A 17,810-nucleotide genomic window follows, 5' to 3' on the forward strand; every position below is an offset into this window, starting at 1 on the left:
TTTTTGTTTTGTTCTTTTATAGAAGGAATCTAAACTAAAATTGTCCTCAAAGATACGGTAAAATATGAAGCTGCATAGGCTATGAGGGTGTGGAGGGGGAGTTAATCTTTATAAAACACAAGGATACATACACACACACGTTTCCAGTGCCTCTGTAATACTTTGGAGAGTARCTGATTTCTTTTATGAACCAATTTAACAGAATTCAATGGTGTAAAGATCAACTGTATGATCTTGTAAGTACCAGATACCTGGGGAATGAAGAAGTGAAGAGCCTACACATAGACAGTCTTTCTCTGTTGACTCCAGTATAGAAAAGTATTCTCCTGACATGAAAAACAAAGGCCATGAGCACATGTCCCACTGGAGGCATCTGGCTGGAGATGTACTAGGACGACCACAAAGCTGTATAAAACCACCAGCAAATGTAAACTTCCATTAACAGCATGACTACTGCTTTGGAATACCAGGAGGTGGCCACCTTTCCACAGCTCACAGCACTTGCTTTACGAAAGTCTGCTCTGCTAATTCATGCATCAAATGTATTTTTACACTTAATGCTTATTTGGTACTGTATTAATAACAACATTATTTAATGCATTCTTTTACCTGAATGTACAAAATGCTTTAATCAAAACAACATGTACATATTTATCAAGTGAAGAAACAAAATACTGTAGCAAACAGAAATTTGGACACAAACCCAGTATGCCAGTTATTTTTTTATTCTCTTTGTATTACCAGAGTCTAATCTGAACATTCTTTTCCTCAAAATCATGCATATTTCACTGGACAGTACAAAGTATTTGCTACAATAACATTCAAATGCATTACTTAGATGACAAGTAAGAATGCTGGAATACTGTACTTCTGAAATAAAGAAGCAGGCATACAGCTCTGATTCCAGCAAGTACACATTGTTTTTAAAATAGCAAACTACCAAATTTTTCTTTCCATAACTGAACAATAAACACTGTACCAGGAAAAGATCATGCACAGCAACACATACTCTGTAAGCTCAGAAATCACATTCACACATTACCCTTACAATATTTTACTGTAGCTCAGGTGGCTGGATCTATTTAGAGCACTGACTGTGAAATTGCGTATCTATAATAAATAATGCATTCACTAAATCAATGATGAGGCATTACCTTACAAATAACTGCCAATTCTAATAATACATCAAGACAACCCTTTCTATAAACCTATCAACATTCCACCTGAAGCTCACCAAGTCAACAGCAATTACTGAACACATAGAATAAAAACGTGTGTACAGCCAAACAGGTATCTTAACATTTAAATTTCAACATACGTAATACCATGCTGCACACATTAATTGACTAGTTAATGTAAAGTTTGATAAGGGTGTCACAGGTTGTGATATTTAATYGTCTGGCTCTCTTACATCAAACGGTAAAAATGCATGGTCTTAACTTCACTGGTAAGGAAGGATACTTAGTTGGAATATTTAGAAGGAGTAAGTATTATATCTTTAAAAAAAATGTAAAATCACAGAATAATTTTAATAATGAAAACCATGCTTCTGTAACATCTATCCCTGACCAAACCTCTGCACAGTATTTTAACAAAGACTGAATTTCCATGTAATGACAGGTACTGCTTCATTTGGAGAGGAAGTAAAATATTTACTAGTAATACAAAAACATGGGAGGAAGGTCTGAAGCACTTTGCTTCTTGCAAAGATTATTTCTTCTTTCGAGAAAATGACTGAAAATAATCTAGATCTGTTAATTACTGAATTGAAAGTTTAAACTATATAGCTACCATAACCACACACTAACAATTCCTAGCAAGCTACAACTCATGGGCGTACTCTTTTATCTGGCTTCTTTTCACAGGATGCTCTCTCTTTCTTCTCCAAAACCTGCCCCATCGGAGGCGGCAACAGTGTGGAGCTCCGAAGAATCTTTGGACAGCCTGGTATAACTTGATCGCTGGCTCCGCTTGTGAGCCGCACTCTTCAAATTCTCATTCTGAACTGCAGCTGAATTGGAACTTGAGCCAGGGMGCAGGATAATTTGAGATGAATCTCTCATGCCTTCTATTTCTTCAAAATTTTGATTAGCTCTGTTGGTTGGAGCACTGTTATTATTTAGCGTAACTGTACTAGGGGTTCTATTTAAATTATAGACTTTCTGGCAAGCAGGCCAGTTCTCTTCTGGGCTGCTCGCTATCAAGCTGCTTTCAGATGGGCTTTTCTTATCTTCTGAGCAAATAGACATGCGAACCACAGCTGGATCCTGAAGGCCACTAAGGCTGTGTGGAATTCCTCGCTTTCCACTGTGACTGTCATCTTCAAGCTCAATGAGATTTGCCTTCTCAAGCTGTGAATCATCTGCTCCTTCATTATGGAGGGAGTGATTTGGAGAACTTTCATTGGATCTTACACCGGAGTCAGAAGAATCTTTTTTATCCAAAAGGGCATCTGTCAAATACTCCTTTGCTTTGATGAATGTTCTAATCGGTTCAGATCCATGTTCTGGAGATTTGGGCTGTTTATCTATTTTTCCATCTGCCTTCTTGTCTTTACCTTCCTTAAGAAGTGGAGTATTATCTGATTCTTCAGTTCCTGACTCATCTTCATCACTTGGAAGCTTCTGATATCGGAGAGTAACTCCCTTAAGCTTTATATCTGCAGCCTGGAAGATGCTTGTTCTTTCTGAAGACTTCTTTCCTGGGAGAAGCTTGGAACCAGACTGATCAGATTTTTCGTCTTCTTCAGTAATGGGATCCAAAGGAGATGCATCATTAGTAGAAACACCTGAATTACTGTAATCAACAACATCATTCCTCTTCAACAAGAAGGACTTTCTTCCATCATCTTGTTTCTGTTCACCATCTTTTCCTTTTTCTTGCTCTGCACTTGAATGCAGGGACCCCCCTGATGTGCTCTGCCCCATATAGAAAGCAGATGAGCTATGGGGGGAGGATCTGCCACTTACCGTAGTAGAATTGGCACCCCCTTCTAACTGTGACATTTGAGCAATATATTCTCTATACGCATCTCTATATTCTGCTTGCACCTTATCAGTTAGCTTTGATATTTCGATACTAGAATCTTGAGAGTTAAGACTTGAAAGACTTGGAGTTCTACGAGTCTGTGACTGCAAAAGAAAAATAAAAGAAAAAAAACAGTTAAAACTATGTACTTTGACTTTTACTATCATTTTAATTTAAAGAACTAAAAGCATCAAGCGTGCTTAAAGGCAAATTTTTTGGGAAGCAAATTGTCAATGCTATAACTAAACTGATCTTAAATGTTTTACTATAATCAGATATTTGCATTCACTTTCACCAAACTTACAATAGTATATTTTTATTCTTGATCCCTCTAACAGAAGTTTTCCACAAAACAAATATTTTACACAGTGCAATTGAGGCTAACGCCTCTTGAGTATATAATAATTAAATGTATATGTGAAGATAGGCTTTTCTAATATATTTGTGTATTTTACAAAATAGATATTTTAAGTTAGGATGAGCAACTTGAGTTGCCTGTGGCTGAACACACACCTTCAAGCCATGCATATGACGGCTTGTTTGTTATAGCCTCCAATAACAGATACAGTGCCCAACAGATTGGAACTGTTGCACTAACTTAAGCAGTAAGTGCTTTAAGCAAGACTTTATACTACACAGGAAAAGAGAATTTGAAAGACTGCTATTATGTATTTGGTGGAAATGCTGTAAATAAACCATGTGTCAAAAAGCCAGTTACTAATAGAAATCACTGAAAAAAAAATCAAAAAAGGCTTGGACAATTTTAATAAGCCAAGTGTAAATAGGGAAATTAATGTATTGGCCAAATCAACTGGCAAACGAATTTGACATTGAGAATAGAACTGCTTAATCACAGAGATGCACTCTTTCAGTCCATCCTGTTCTTTCTTACATTCTACTTTTGCTTCCTTCCTTCCCTCCACTTTTTCCTGCTTTTAAACATCTTATTCTTCGTTTTCAGTTTCTCTTCTTCTCAGAAGATGCATATAACCCCTTCAGTAAGCAATTCTATCTTTTGTGTAATTCCCTCTGCATTACTAATAGCTTTTTAGAAGGTCAATAATCTTTTATATGTACYAGAATAATGGGAAGCAATTAAACGTGACTAACTACAAATAAAATGATGTTTAAGTGACTTCTACCTTTCATGACTCCTAAGCCATTCAGTGTCCACAGCACATTGCAAGAATCTCAAAAATATGCATACTTGGTTATTTATGCATATWCACTACAGCTACAGTCCTTCAGCAAAAATATAATTATTTCTTTTAATTATGCATTTCCACCAGTTCTCCTTTTCTTTACAGAGAATGAGCCATATTTTTTTAAATCAACGTAGACTATAAAAAAACTCAGGCAACTTCTAATGTTTCCTAAAGATGGACAAACTACTTTTCCTCATTCTTTTGATTTAACTTAAGATATCACTATGGCATTAAAAGCACTTTTTTTTTTTTTTTTTTTTTTTCCTGGAGGAGTAATTACTGGAACAGACAAAAAGTTTTCAGATGGGAAAGACTGAAGACTTTGTTAGAAATTACAGTTATGAGTTTACACCTCTCCAAAACTTTGGTCTTTGTCAGGACTGAGAACCGAAAGAACATGAATTGTCATGGTAGACTGACTTCTTAGCCTATATCCAAGAACGGAAGAAAAACCTTACCATACAGATAAGCAAGCAAGAACTCTTGTAAAATACCTGCCAACTTAAGTTACTATGACGCGGAGGAGCTTCATCAAGACCAATTGTGTTCAGTTCTTCAAAGCTGAAGTTAAGCGTGTAGGGAGCTTGACCAGAAAGACCTGTAAGCTCGGTGTGAGGCAACTCAGCATTATGTCCAGGACGACGAGTAAGTTCACTATGAGAAATTGCAGTGGTAACGTGCTCAGTTGTTCCACGAGGATCTTCCTGAACAGCCTGATTTTCTGAATTTCTCATTTCAAGTATCTTAACAACAACAACAAGACAGTTTGATGTCATTACTTAACAGAAAAAGAAAAAAAATTTTTTCAAAATTTTTAAATAAGAACAGTACTGAAAATAGGAATAAGTAATTCACCTTTAAAAGCRTACTTGCATATGTGAGAAAGATTTGTTTACAGACCTATTGCATTCATTCTTTACTGAAAATCACACCGTAATACTTGAGAATTTTCTTTTATTTACAGATTATTCTTATTATTGTACAGACACTTAAAAGAATTTATATGCCACAAGCTATTTTCCATAAATCCCTGTAAAACAAAGTGCTAAATTACAAAATTAAGAGCAGAAAGCAAATACTTTAGTTTTACAGCTTTAATAAACTTGAATCTAACAATAAACATTTTCTTGTAACTCTCAGTGTTTTTAAGACTTATTCAGCAATTCAGAGACATACTGTAGTTTTCAGGAAGAAAACTGGCAGTATACTAAAAATACTTAGAGAAAACACAGTCCTGAGGGATGCATATTCCTCAATGTAAAACTATCATTTACTCTCAAATTGTGGGGAGTGAAAGGAGAAAAATTAGGTATATATGTATGCTTCAATAACAGTACTCAGTGAAGCTTCCCTGAGTCATACAGGTATATGTAAGCTGAATAGTGTCCATTAATCTTAATTTTAGCTTCATTTCCCTAAGAAATGGAGCTCATGCAACTGCATGCAATGCATCTCTGAAAGTCTGGCTGTCTACTTCCTCTCCTAAATAAACTTTGAACTCCCTGACAAAGTTAACAGAGAGGTAGTGGCCTCAAAGAGGATTAAGTTTTGACAATTTCATGAAAACAAGCAGCTGAATTTAAAAAAGGGGGAGAAAAAAGTCACCAATCCAGCAAAGGCAAATCTTATAAAAAGAGGGAAAAACTTCAGTGCTTACAATCAACTAAGGTACAAAATCCACAGACAGTGAGTTGTCAACACAAAAAGACAAAAGTAACAATAAATGTACTCACATTTTAAGATAACTAAGAAATACAATAATAGAGGAAAGAAAAATTAAGGTTATGAAAAGAACATCTATTTAAGATGAACTGGAATACTGAAGAGAAAGTCTTACCATGCTCCTGAACAGGTGCCAGTCACCAAAATTCATATTCATTTCCCTTTTCAGTTCATCAGTGTTGCACTGAGCCAAGACACGGCCATTTATATTTGCCTGAAACAATAAAATTAAATAATGTAAATTACCAATTTAGGATTTGTTGAGTGAGAAAGCAAAAGACTAAAGATGTAATTGAAGTTGGATATATTGGGTCTGCTAGAAAAATTCCCCAAACATCAATCTTACGTTCAATCCCATATAACAAATTCAAAAAATAGTATATACTAATGATTGGTGATGGACTAAGATGCAGCACAGGAAGAACTGGAGTAATGGAAACAGAAAAGGGACAGAGAAAGGCTATAGAATGATTAAGGGCAGGAAGAGCCSATCTTTCATGAAAAACGGGAAATACTTTATTAAACCTATCAAAACGAGGATATGAAAGGTAATACAGTTACCTTCTACAAAYTGACATAAGGAAACAAGACACTAGTGGTATAAAGTTTTCATAGACAATAAACTACATTCAGCTGCCTAGATTTCTCAGTCACAACAGAAATAGACCTCAGATGYCTAAGTGGCTGAAGATGATCAGACAATTGAGCTCCAAACACCACCTAACCCCTGGCTTCAGGCATCCAAGATCATGTACTACCTCCATAAAGTTCCCTTCCTGCATAAATACAAGCTTTCATCACTTCTCCTATCAGAAGAACCCTGGGATGGAAACCTAGACCTTCAGCTTTTTCTAATTTTCCTCATAATTCAGAGATCAACGCAGAAGTGCCTAAATTCTATCTAAGTCCCAGGAAAGTGAAAATCCCATATGTTAGGCATGTTTATACAGTACTTAACTCCTTCAAATGGCACCAAATCCAATGCAAAACTACTTTTATTACACATCAGTAGAGGTACTCTCCTCTACATAATGTTATCAGTGAACAGACAAAACGTAGAAGAGAAAACATCTCTCAGGAGGGCAGCCACAAAATGGGAGATCTGAGTTGCAAGCTCTGCTCAGAGTGAACAATGTTAGTGATTCTGTTCCCATATCCAAGTAGATGGTTTTAATCAAACCATTTAATCAAATCAATCAAACCAAAAGACCAGGATGAGCCCTTCTCATTCTTCCTGTTCAGACTGGGCCACTTGTAGTGAGAATAGCAAGAATATAAGTAAGAGGAATCTCTTATTAAGTAATGGGCATTCTTTTAGGACCCCCAAAACCACTGAAGCAATTGGAAAATTTTGCAGATAGGCTCACTAAGCTGCAATCTGGCTTCTTGTCTTCCTCCCTGAGTAACACTGCTGATAGTTCCTATCAAAAACCTGTCCATCAGCGCTTGAAYCAACATAGAATCATAGAATCAGTAAGGTTGGAAGGGACCTCCAGAGATCATCTAGTCTCCATCACTCTCACAGGGAAGAAATTCCCCCTCACGSTCAGGYMGAACTTCCTGTGCTTCAATTTCTGCCCATTGCCTCTTGTCCTGTCACATGGGACAACTGAAAAGAGTTTCTCCCCATCCCCTGGACACTCTCCCCTTCAGATACTTGTACACCTTGAGAAGATCCCCCCTCAGTCTTCTCCTCAGGCTGAAGAGGCCCAGCTCTCGCAGCCGTTCCTCATGGGGCAGGTGCTCCAGCCCTCTGATCATCTTCGTAGCCCTAAGCTGGACTCGCTCCAGGAGCTCCATGTCTCTCTTGTCCTGGGAGCCCAGCACTGGACACACTACTCAAGATGAGGCCTCCSCAGGGCTGAGTAGAGGGGCAGGATCACCTCCCTCCACCTGCTGGCAACACTCTTCCCAATGCACCCCAGGAGACYATTGGCCTTCTTGGCCACAAGGGCACATTGCTGRCTCATGGTCAACTTGTCATCTACCAGCACTCCCAGGTCCTTCTCTGCAGAGCTGCTCTCCAGAAAGTCAGCCCCCAGCTTGTCCTGGTGCCTGGGGTTATTCCCCCTGAGGTGCAGGACTCTGCACTTGCCCTTGTTGAACCTCAGGAGGTTCCTCTCTGCCCAACTCTCCAGCCTGTCCAGGTCTCTCTGAATGGCAGCACAGCCCTCAGGTGTGTCAGCCACTCCTCCCAGCTTGGTATCATCAGCCAACTTGCTGAGGAGGCACTCTGTCTCCTCATCCAGGTCACTGATGAAGAGGTTGAACACAGGCCACAGGCCTCCAACTAGACCCCACTCCACCGATGACGACCCTCTGAGCTCTGCCTTTCAGCCAGTTCTCAATCCACCTCACTGTCCACTCGTCTAACCCACACTTCCTGAGCTTCTCTAGGAGGCAGTTATGGGAGACAGTGTCAAAATCTTTGCTGAAGTCAAGGTACACAACGTCCACTGCTCTGCCCTCATCTACCAAGCCAGTCACTCCATCATAGAAGGCTATCAGACTGGTTAAGCAGGATTCTCTCTCTGTTTTCTTTAAAGCTAATAATAGGTACTGGGACAAAGCAAGCTCATCAAATGCATTAGTGAAACCTCCATATTTTTTCCTCTTCCTACGCACAGAAGTAGAGCAGAGAATGATAAGAAAAGCAATACAGACAGAAATAATTCTGCTTTAAGATGTTAGAGGAAAGAGGAAGTAACAGAAAAATGCCCACTGGCCTTTTCTGAAGCAAACAGAAGTGGATTATGATAGGAGAGAAATGGAATCTTCTTCACCACTCTCACATACAACAAAGAAAATGTGCCAGTTTCTCAGACGTCTTGCTACCTAGATATAGAATGCATTTACAGCATACCTGATCTATCCAGACATGGCAATTTTGAAATGATTTTTCATGTTTCTTTTCTCAAAATAAACCAGTCTCATCACCAGCAATTCCTTACATTTCTGAGTCTGATTCTGCTCTTGTAAGACAGCATTTTCTCTGAGAAATACAAGTTTTTAATAGAGGTGCTTCGAATTCAGCATGTATGGAAGTTAACACTTCAATATTCAATGTCAGTTTCCAAGAAGAAAGACTTATGTTTAAGCATTAAATACATTAATGAAATTCAACAGATACCTTTCTTATAGTTGCAGAGTACTGAGGTAGCATAGTCTGGTCCAGACCATCTATTTGCTTTAGTTTCTCACATACAGTTTCCACACTCATTGTGCTCAGAGGCACGTGTGATACTCCTGCAGTCGATCCTGTGCCTGCTCCTGCTCCCTGTAAGAAGGGAAAAAACATGTGTATGAATTATGCAAATATCCAGTACACTCAGAATTTGATAATACACACTAACACAAATCAAATTGTGTTCAACTACATTTTAAAATTAACAGATAAGAAAAAGGATGGCCAGGCATTTTTAATTAATATCAGAATATCTATATATTGGGAAGCATTTACTTTAGTATTTATATGAAAAACAACACAGAAGCTTGAGTCTTGCCTATGTGAGAAAATACTCTCTTACATGTAATTTAAGAGCAACAACATAAAAATCAGAGCTAAGTAAGGGTTACTTCAAATCCATCTTCATTCAAAGTTTTCTACCGATTTTAGTTGCTAGCTTGTTTTTTAAATATCCCAGATGCAATTTTGAATTTACTGTATTAAAAATTCCTGGTTTAGCTTTAGACAAAGATGACCTGTAACACAACTCAATTACTTGGTTTCACTGGGTCATTTTACCAATGTCTCAATTTTTCAGAGGTGCTTTCAGTTACGTTTATGCAAGATCAGCTGGGGGCTGCAAACCACCATCACAGTAGAGAACTACAGTCAAGCACTGCCACTGCCCTCCAAAACACTGAGAATGTCTCATGTGTCTGCAGCTTTGGTAAGATTCAGGTAGAAATTATTCACAGTTCATATCTGAAACACAAAAGTTACCCCGATAATATTGCCAGCTTCTAAGCATTTCAAAGGAAGTGTGGAAAGAGAAAACAAATGAATTTACAAGTAAATCAGTATATTAAGACAGTGTGCTCTCCAGAAAAACATGTTCTTTGCAGATAGGAGCTTGTGCATTAAGCAGCACAAAGCACAGAGCTCTAAACAACTAAGCTAGCTATTCCAAATTACTAACACCAAAACCAGAACTAGTTCCATCAGCTATGAAATATTTGTACCCGTTTCTCCTGAAAGGGAGGGCTGCACTCTCCCTTTTCGTATAGATGAAGTTTTGGTTTCAGCGTTGCAGGCCATGCATAGGAAAGATGCTCATTCTGGGAGGYTGCAAAAGAACTTCTAAAGCTTCAGAGCTGCTCATCACATGAATAAACCCTGAGATGTAAAACTTCATTTTGAATATCCAGAGTTCATTTCTGCAAGTTTGACTATATTCCTCAATCACCAATGAAGATGATTTTTATAGTCCTAATACATTTGTTCCCGTTTCTATTACTTCAAAGCTGTTTAGCTTTCAGAATTAGTAAAAATTAAGAGATCCAAAGATATTTACTTATAAAAATTAAAAAAGTATTATTATGTTGAATAACATTAACTACATCTAAATTGTCTAAACCAAGATTTTAGAAGAATTTATTCAGCTATAAATTTCAAGACAGCAATCAATCTAAAAACTCATTCTCTACCACCATTTAACCTGAGAGTTATTTAAAAATAGTTAACTGAGTGTTATCAGAGATGTCCTGCTCTGGGGAGCTAGGCATTTTTCCCACCTGAGCTACTCCGAGAAGCAAAGTTTAGATGCTACTACATGTAACTGTCTCCAAATTCTCAGCCAGGTATGTTTGAAACATGCTTAATGCAGTCAAATAGAATCAACTGTTCAAAATCACTACAGGAGGTTGGGGAGATCCCAAGCCAAGTAGTTGGTGCACTTAGCTGAAGACAGATCTGGGGCTCTAATCTTTATTTTTGTACCATGTGTGTATTTATATTTGTTGTAAATCAGACACTAAAGAAACAGAAGATATATTCCATTTCTATTTAAGAACTCTACCTAAAATACTGCATAAAATTTAAACATATTTTCACTAGAATCTGGGCATCTACTATTTCTTCTGAGGACAAGACAGTTACTTTTCAGATTCTGCAATGCCTCTCTAACAAGGTGTCTGTAATACCTAGTTGTTATATTAGAAGTCTAATGGAGGAAGTTTAGATCTTTATCAAGCTTGATTTTTAGCATAGCTAAAATCCTCATCAAATTAAGGATATATGCCAACCACCAAACTGATAATGACAGGAAGAAATTTCATGTATTTACTGCATTTCTCTCTTAGGTAAATCTGTATTTTTCTAGTTTTTAAAATCACTTTTTAATTTTTCTTCAGATTATCAAATACTTTTGTCTATTATTTCCCCATACACCCACTACTTGATACTAGTATGAGTTAGATATACATCAATAAATACAATTCAAYAGTTAATTTAAAAAAAATCTTTCTTGAAAGAAAGCTTATCAAGTAAAAGATTACATTCAAAATTAGATTATGGCACTGCTAAACTAGACGATCCCAAAGCAACATGTGGAGTTTCAATAGCCTTTATTCCCTGAATCTATTAAATACAGTACCTATTGTTAGCTACAAATAAATGTAGAAAATTTTTAAATACTTGTAATTTAACAGTTCTGCTTTAAATCAAAATACTTTTTATCAGTCAGACGCAAGTCATTATTTCTGCATGCATTAGGAGTTAGTTTAGAAACTCTTCCTTCTGTGTATATAGAAATACATGGAAAAGTGCTAAAATATTTAGACTATTTTTGTTAAAGTGTGAACTGTTTGAAATAGATATATATTAATCCAAATCATTCTTTATAAAAAGAACTGTCTGAAGAATAAGTAATGTAATAGCTTTAGGGATATCGTCATCATGTAAGTGAATTAAAACTGTACTTAAACTGACACATTTTTCAGCCTTAGTGGTTTTGTTAAGGATGCTTAGAGAACATTACTCTAAAAAGTATTTGCCATGCAAAAGCTAAAAGCAGCTTGTCAAAACAAACCTCAGGGCTAGTAATGAGCATTAGTTTACAGACAGCCCAGCATGAAGTGCCAGTATGAGAGCTTCTGAAATGATTCTAAAATAAATGAACAATAATTCACAGAAAGTGGCTGTACCTGTCTCTGTTTGTTTAACCCAGACTTACACAGCTTTCAGAAAGGGACAAAACAGAATGAAAAGAAAACAACAACTTAAAGTGACACATCAAAATACATTTGAAGATATAGATGACACTCATTAAGGTAAACTTCATCAACAGTGGAAATTAGTGTTAGGAAAGAAACCTGCTGTATTGGGGTATTTTCACAATGCAATTAAATTTTTAAGACAGATCTTCATAATGCATATTAAGTATACACTATACAAATACTGTTTTCCTACGAACAGCTTACTCTTTTTTGCACTTGTTAAAAAAGCAGAATTCTTGCTGTATTTTATTTGCATAAAAGCTTTGCATTATATTTCTGAGGGAGAACCCTGCCTTTAAACTAACATTCTCCTGCCATTTTAGGATTGCATTATTTCACCAGCGTATCTCCAGTAACTTCAAAGCCTTTATAYTTAAGCATGCAAAACACAGAACTGAAAAGATACTTTTAAGAGTACATAACAAGAGTAAATATTAGAAGTATAACAATGCCACAATAAAACATGTGGAAAACACCGTATTACCAACCCTCAATCACGCTCAAACTTTAGGAAAGCACATCAAGTTTCTTAAAGGATATTCTAGATTTGTCTATAATCCATGCAATGGGCCATTTTAGTTCTTGTTAGAAGAACACACACTATATCTTAAGGCATTATATATTAAATGCAGTATGAAAGAATGTATTTAAAACAATATAATGATATTGCAATGAGCCGTACCCTAATAAATCAGAATTAGCAATACAAACTAAAATGACCAAATTTATTTCAGATAACCACTACTAATGYTAGTTTGACTTCAAACAGGTATTAGGAGATGCTATGAACATATATTGGTAACACTATAATCCAATGACAAACTTCTTAAGAGCACCACAGAAATTTGTACAACTCCTGTCAGAAACAATCATCTGTATAGCAAAGTCACCAGAAATGCCTGTTTTGCCTGCACCATGGATGTGCAAAGGCTGGTATCTTATCTCAAATCTACTTTCATTAGTGATTTAAGCTAAGGCCCTGAAATTTGCAACGGATCTCCTTGCTGATGCAACTATACAGATGGTTGCATCCAGCAAAAGTGCAGAATAAGCACGTAAAATCCAAAATTTCAAACTCCAATCTTCTTTTAATCATCAAACCAGTTACACGCCTTAACATTCATTAACAATTTCACACAGACTTTTAGTTCACTTCACTGCTTTGCACGCATCAATCCACTTATTAAGATATAAGTAAAAGCCATATTATATATAGTGGCAATGATCCATCAAAGAAGAGCTATCTAAATAGCTAGATAAAATTACTCTATCTATCACCTAAATAGCTGGATGAAATTACTGCACGCATCATCTGTGGATAACTGTAGTGCCTTAATACTAATACTGTTCCTTTTCACAGAAATTTGAAGAAAGTCTGCAAAATAAGTGTTTTTAAAAATAGATGAAACCCTGATGGGGCATCCTAATAGGCAGGCAGAATACCCAGTACTGACTGACAACATCTTTATGAACTATCCAAGAGATTTTCAAAGAACCAGGGATGACACTAAAGACATTTGGAAAACATTTCCATCTTTCCTCACGTAAAATACACAAGAATGCTAAAATCACAAAGAATAGTAATTTAATTTTACAGTATGGCTCAACTAATGAAAAGTCAATGATCTTAAATGCTGTACTACACAGTTATTTTTAGTCTTTAATTACTACTTTAGTTACTATGTATCTAAYAAAATCTTTCAATATTATTTTAACAAAAAGACTAATGATTTAACTCTTGCATTTTCTTACACACAAGCAGCATAKCATATAATTTATATGCTTCGTTTTATACTGTTTGAAACAGCAGACTATGTTTGTTTAAGATACATACTCAGGGCAACAAGCCCTGAGTTCCAGCCAGGTCTGCCCTGGAACAGACCTCCTTTGCCCTGAGACTCCTATACTGACTCTCCACTTTCCAATCCCATCTCCCCATCCTCACACACGCACACACTTCCTTCAACTACCACACYAGCACTTTACGAAAGTCATGTTTTCTCCTTGCACTGACAAGCTCCAAAGAGCTAGGAACAAGACGGGATGCTTAAATAAGGAATCAAACACAGGGAAGGCATCAGCATCTCCAAGAATAGGCTAAAGGAAAAGCTTACTCCAAAGCTGCTCCTTCACCCAAGGGTAGCTAATTACTCAGGAAAGAGAACTTTAGGGTAAATTCACCACTGTGGCACTGCATACACAAGGCTGCTCAGAGGTTATGTGCGGTGAAATGCAACAGTTTTGGAGTTTGCATGGATTGTTGGTTCTTCATTGCACAACAACGGAAAGACTTTTTTTTTTTTTTTTTTGCAATAATTTACTAGAAGAAAAAGTAACTGAGGTCAAACTACAATTGTTGTCAACAACTACTGGCAGCAAACTATTAAGAAAATGATTAAAACTATATTAACCTTTTGCTTTGGTAGTAAATAGTAAGTAATGTTTTTCCATTGATTTCCATGGTTACAGTAAAGATACTCGTAAAGATGACATCTTTGTATGAATATTTGTATGACAAAATAAACACAAGTCATGAAAAAGAAAGATGTTAGCATTCTGACTTAAGAATAAGCTTATGATCTAGAGTTTTTTATTATTTTCATGGAAAGTTCTTTATTAACTGCAACAGCTTTATGGCACCATGGTAGGGACCAGGTAAGACAGCTGACTAGAGCAGGAAAAAGATACAGGTCAGCTACTTCATTCTAAAAATCTAAGTAATGAATGACCAACTGTCATTCTTTACTCAATCTAGCTACCACAATACTCTTTACTGAAAACTCTCCACAGCTACTGAGAAAGGAAAGCAGAAAACTACAGGGGAAAAATATAATATACCATATAAGTGAAATATTAGCTCTTAAATTCATTCACAAACTACATTAGTCTTCAACTACTCTAACTATTTGCTCACCAAAGCCATTGATGCAGTGTTAGTGAACTGCAGTTATGATTAATGCAGACTCATTACTGCTGAAAAAGCAATRAGATGCCAAAATTTCCACACCACATGACTACTCATTTACCATTGAGGGGTCTGTGGGTGAAGAAAGACCCTCATCAGCATCCTCCTTGATAACATCCTAACAACAACAAAATATTATGGTTTGGGTAAAATGATTACGGGCTCAACAAAAATATGAAGTAAACAATGAATGAGAATGATCTCATTATAATACATAATTCAACAAAAACAAGTGATTAAAAAAATTTTAAAACCTTTTAATAGCTTTGTTCAATGAATCAATATTCTAGAATTAAACTGAATGACAAATTTTCTTAGCTTTCCTTAGTTCTTAATTCCATTTGAACAGCAATCTATGTCAATAAAATAAATACTGTTAAAAGGAATTTTATTATTCTACAGGAACCCAGGAAAGTGTGTTCATTTTTACTTTTTAACAGGTAAATAAAGTTGAATTATATGTACTTACAAGAAAAAGCTACAACTGATGTACACTTCACATAAAATGTATTTTGTTTTACTTGAACATTAAAAATATTTAACTGTTTACTTAGGCCTTCCAATTTCTAATATTCTTTGCAAAATCAAAGGATGCAATTTTATTTTCTCCAGATATGTTAGAGAATTTGCTTTATTGTAAAATTTGCACATACAAGTGGCTTTCTTTTTCTCATGCTACTGCGCTGTATCAATTTATTTACTATACCGTAGTTGATACTGCCATTAAATTAAAATAACTTCCTGCCAATCTTGCATGTCAAACTCCTTTAAACTTGTTACCTGAATGTCTTAATTAATATTCCTCCATAAATAATTTTAAGGTTAAAAACAAAATACATTTTACATTAAATGTTTACTTAAACTATTTAGAAAATAGAGCTTCAACTTATCTAATACTGAATCATCATTAATAAGCTTCATTTTGCATTACTAACTATACTTATTGTCTAGGTTAGTATGTGAATTACCCTTCAAAATACTTACTAGGCCATTGTTCTGATCTCTGGACAAACTCGTTTTTAGTGGTGGACGTGAGATGAGATGAGAACTGCCAGGGTAATACCTTGGCATGTAAAGATATGGGGCAAAGAATGGCTATGGAAAAAAAATGTAACAAAAAAGGGACAAACAATTACACAAATCAAAATGTAATAACAAAATAAAACTTATTTCAACAAAACACACCCTCTAGTTGAGTTTATAATAAAGTGAAAATTGCAATTACTGGTAGTTTTCTTTATTTTTTCCATTAAATAGAATTCAGTCAGAAGCTCTGAAGTGAGAACTTCAAAATCCCTCAGCAACTGACCCCTTCTACTGCCCCCCAAATCAAAGGGTGTTCTGGTAATGGCTTTCCAGAAGAACACAGTTAAAATGTTTTTGATAGTTACACTACAACATCTGGTCTGAATACAGGGAAAGGATTTACACTTCTGTTAACTCCACTATCTCAGAGCTGCTAAACTCAAAACTACATGTTCAGTATAACTTATAAAAGCTTCATAATACCCAAGGCAAAAGTACAAAAAATGTGTGGCACATAATGGCATTACCAGAACTTCCAGTAACCATTCTGGAGGCTTTTTTGCTTCTACAAATATTAGATGTAACATTACAGTAGACCATAATTGACCTTTGCTTTGTTGTAAATATGCCAACTTATGTTGTTCAATACAAGTATCATTTTAAACAACAATGTTAATTATTGTCAAATATTTTTCAAAAAATATTTTTTTCTCCAAAAATATCAGTTAACTCTAATTACACTTGATGCAATCAAGTTCCTTTTTATTCCTTTTTATAATTGAATTTCATGAAAACAATTGCTGTTCAGGTTTCCAAAAAGACTTAAGAGCACATGGGTGTTAAGAGTCCAAGCGACAACTTAGGTCATTGACTGTGCTTAATAAAGTCACTTTTGAAGACATATGGTCCTCAAAATTACTAACATACTTTCATTTGAATAAAGYCAGTTTCTCTCCATGTGCCACAGCAAATTGTGTGCATCTTTCCTGAAATTCACAAAATAATATCAGCTTTACCTACACTCTTTTTGTATGTCCGGAATGCTATTCATTGACAACAAAACACACGTATTCTGTTTTAATCTATCTGTGAAATTTTGAAGTCTATAAAATTAATACTTATTTTACTCCAATCTTTAATACTTTTATAAGAATACGGAGTTAGGTCTTAAAATAAAGATTTTCATTTCCATTCTTATCTATTCTATTTTGGGTTAAATGTAATGCAGCAGCAATTACAGAGTTTTTAGTCTTCGGGAAAAGTAGAATTAAGAAATTCATTGCTTTTAATACATTATGCAGTTCTTCAAAAAGATATATACATTTCTTAAAATAAGGGCTGTATTGCAGATTTCTGGTGTTTTTATATATAACATTTTTAAAATTAGATTATCTAGCTTTTTTAAAAAAACAGAGAATACTATTTGGCCTGTGTTTCTGCACATGACAAGATTCTGAGTSGTTTACTGCACCGAATTCAGAATACAGTAAATCATTTTAAGACTTGACGGCAAACATCAATCTATGATGGATGAGGAAAGAGAGTAAACACCATTCTATGAGGAATGAGTATAATTTCTTGAAACGGAGCACTTTGTGTGTGTGTTTTTAGTCTTACTGATAAATAAAAAAAAAAAAAACAAAAAT

General features: G+C 35.6%; 1 protein-coding gene across 3 annotated transcripts in view; it reads right to left on the bottom strand.

Moving 5' to 3' along the window:
- Nucleotides 1-707: 707 nt before the first annotated feature.
- KIDINS220 (kinase D interacting substrate 220) overlaps nt 708-17,810 on the bottom strand; it is an 88,026-nt gene continuing 70,923 nt past the window's right edge. The window contains exons 25-31 of one of the 3 annotated variants that reach the window (XM_085322928.1): nt 16,123-16,233; nt 15,200-15,256; nt 12,102-12,134; nt 9,085-9,231; nt 6,070-6,168; nt 4,727-4,975; nt 708-3,131 (exon numbers count right to left, since the gene is read on the bottom strand). In XM_085322928.1, the coding sequence (XP_085179054.1) occupies nt 1,860-3,131; nt 4,727-4,975; nt 6,070-6,168; nt 9,085-9,231; nt 12,102-12,134; nt 15,200-15,256; nt 16,123-16,233 (1,968 nt within the window). In that variant the 3' untranslated portion in view covers nt 708-1,859. The remainder of the gene's footprint in view (nt 3,132-4,726; nt 4,976-6,069; nt 6,169-9,084; nt 9,232-12,101; nt 12,135-15,199; nt 15,257-16,122; nt 16,234-17,810) is intronic. The other 2 variants (XM_085322926.1, XM_085322927.1) reach the window with 2 other exon arrangements.

Source organism: Rhea americana, unplaced genomic scaffold, assembly GCF_003343005.1.
Source record: "Rhea americana isolate MKP2758 unplaced genomic scaffold, rheAme1 scaffold_80, whole genome shotgun sequence".
Lineage (NCBI taxonomy): Eukaryota > Metazoa > Chordata > Aves > Rheiformes > Rheidae > Rhea > Rhea americana.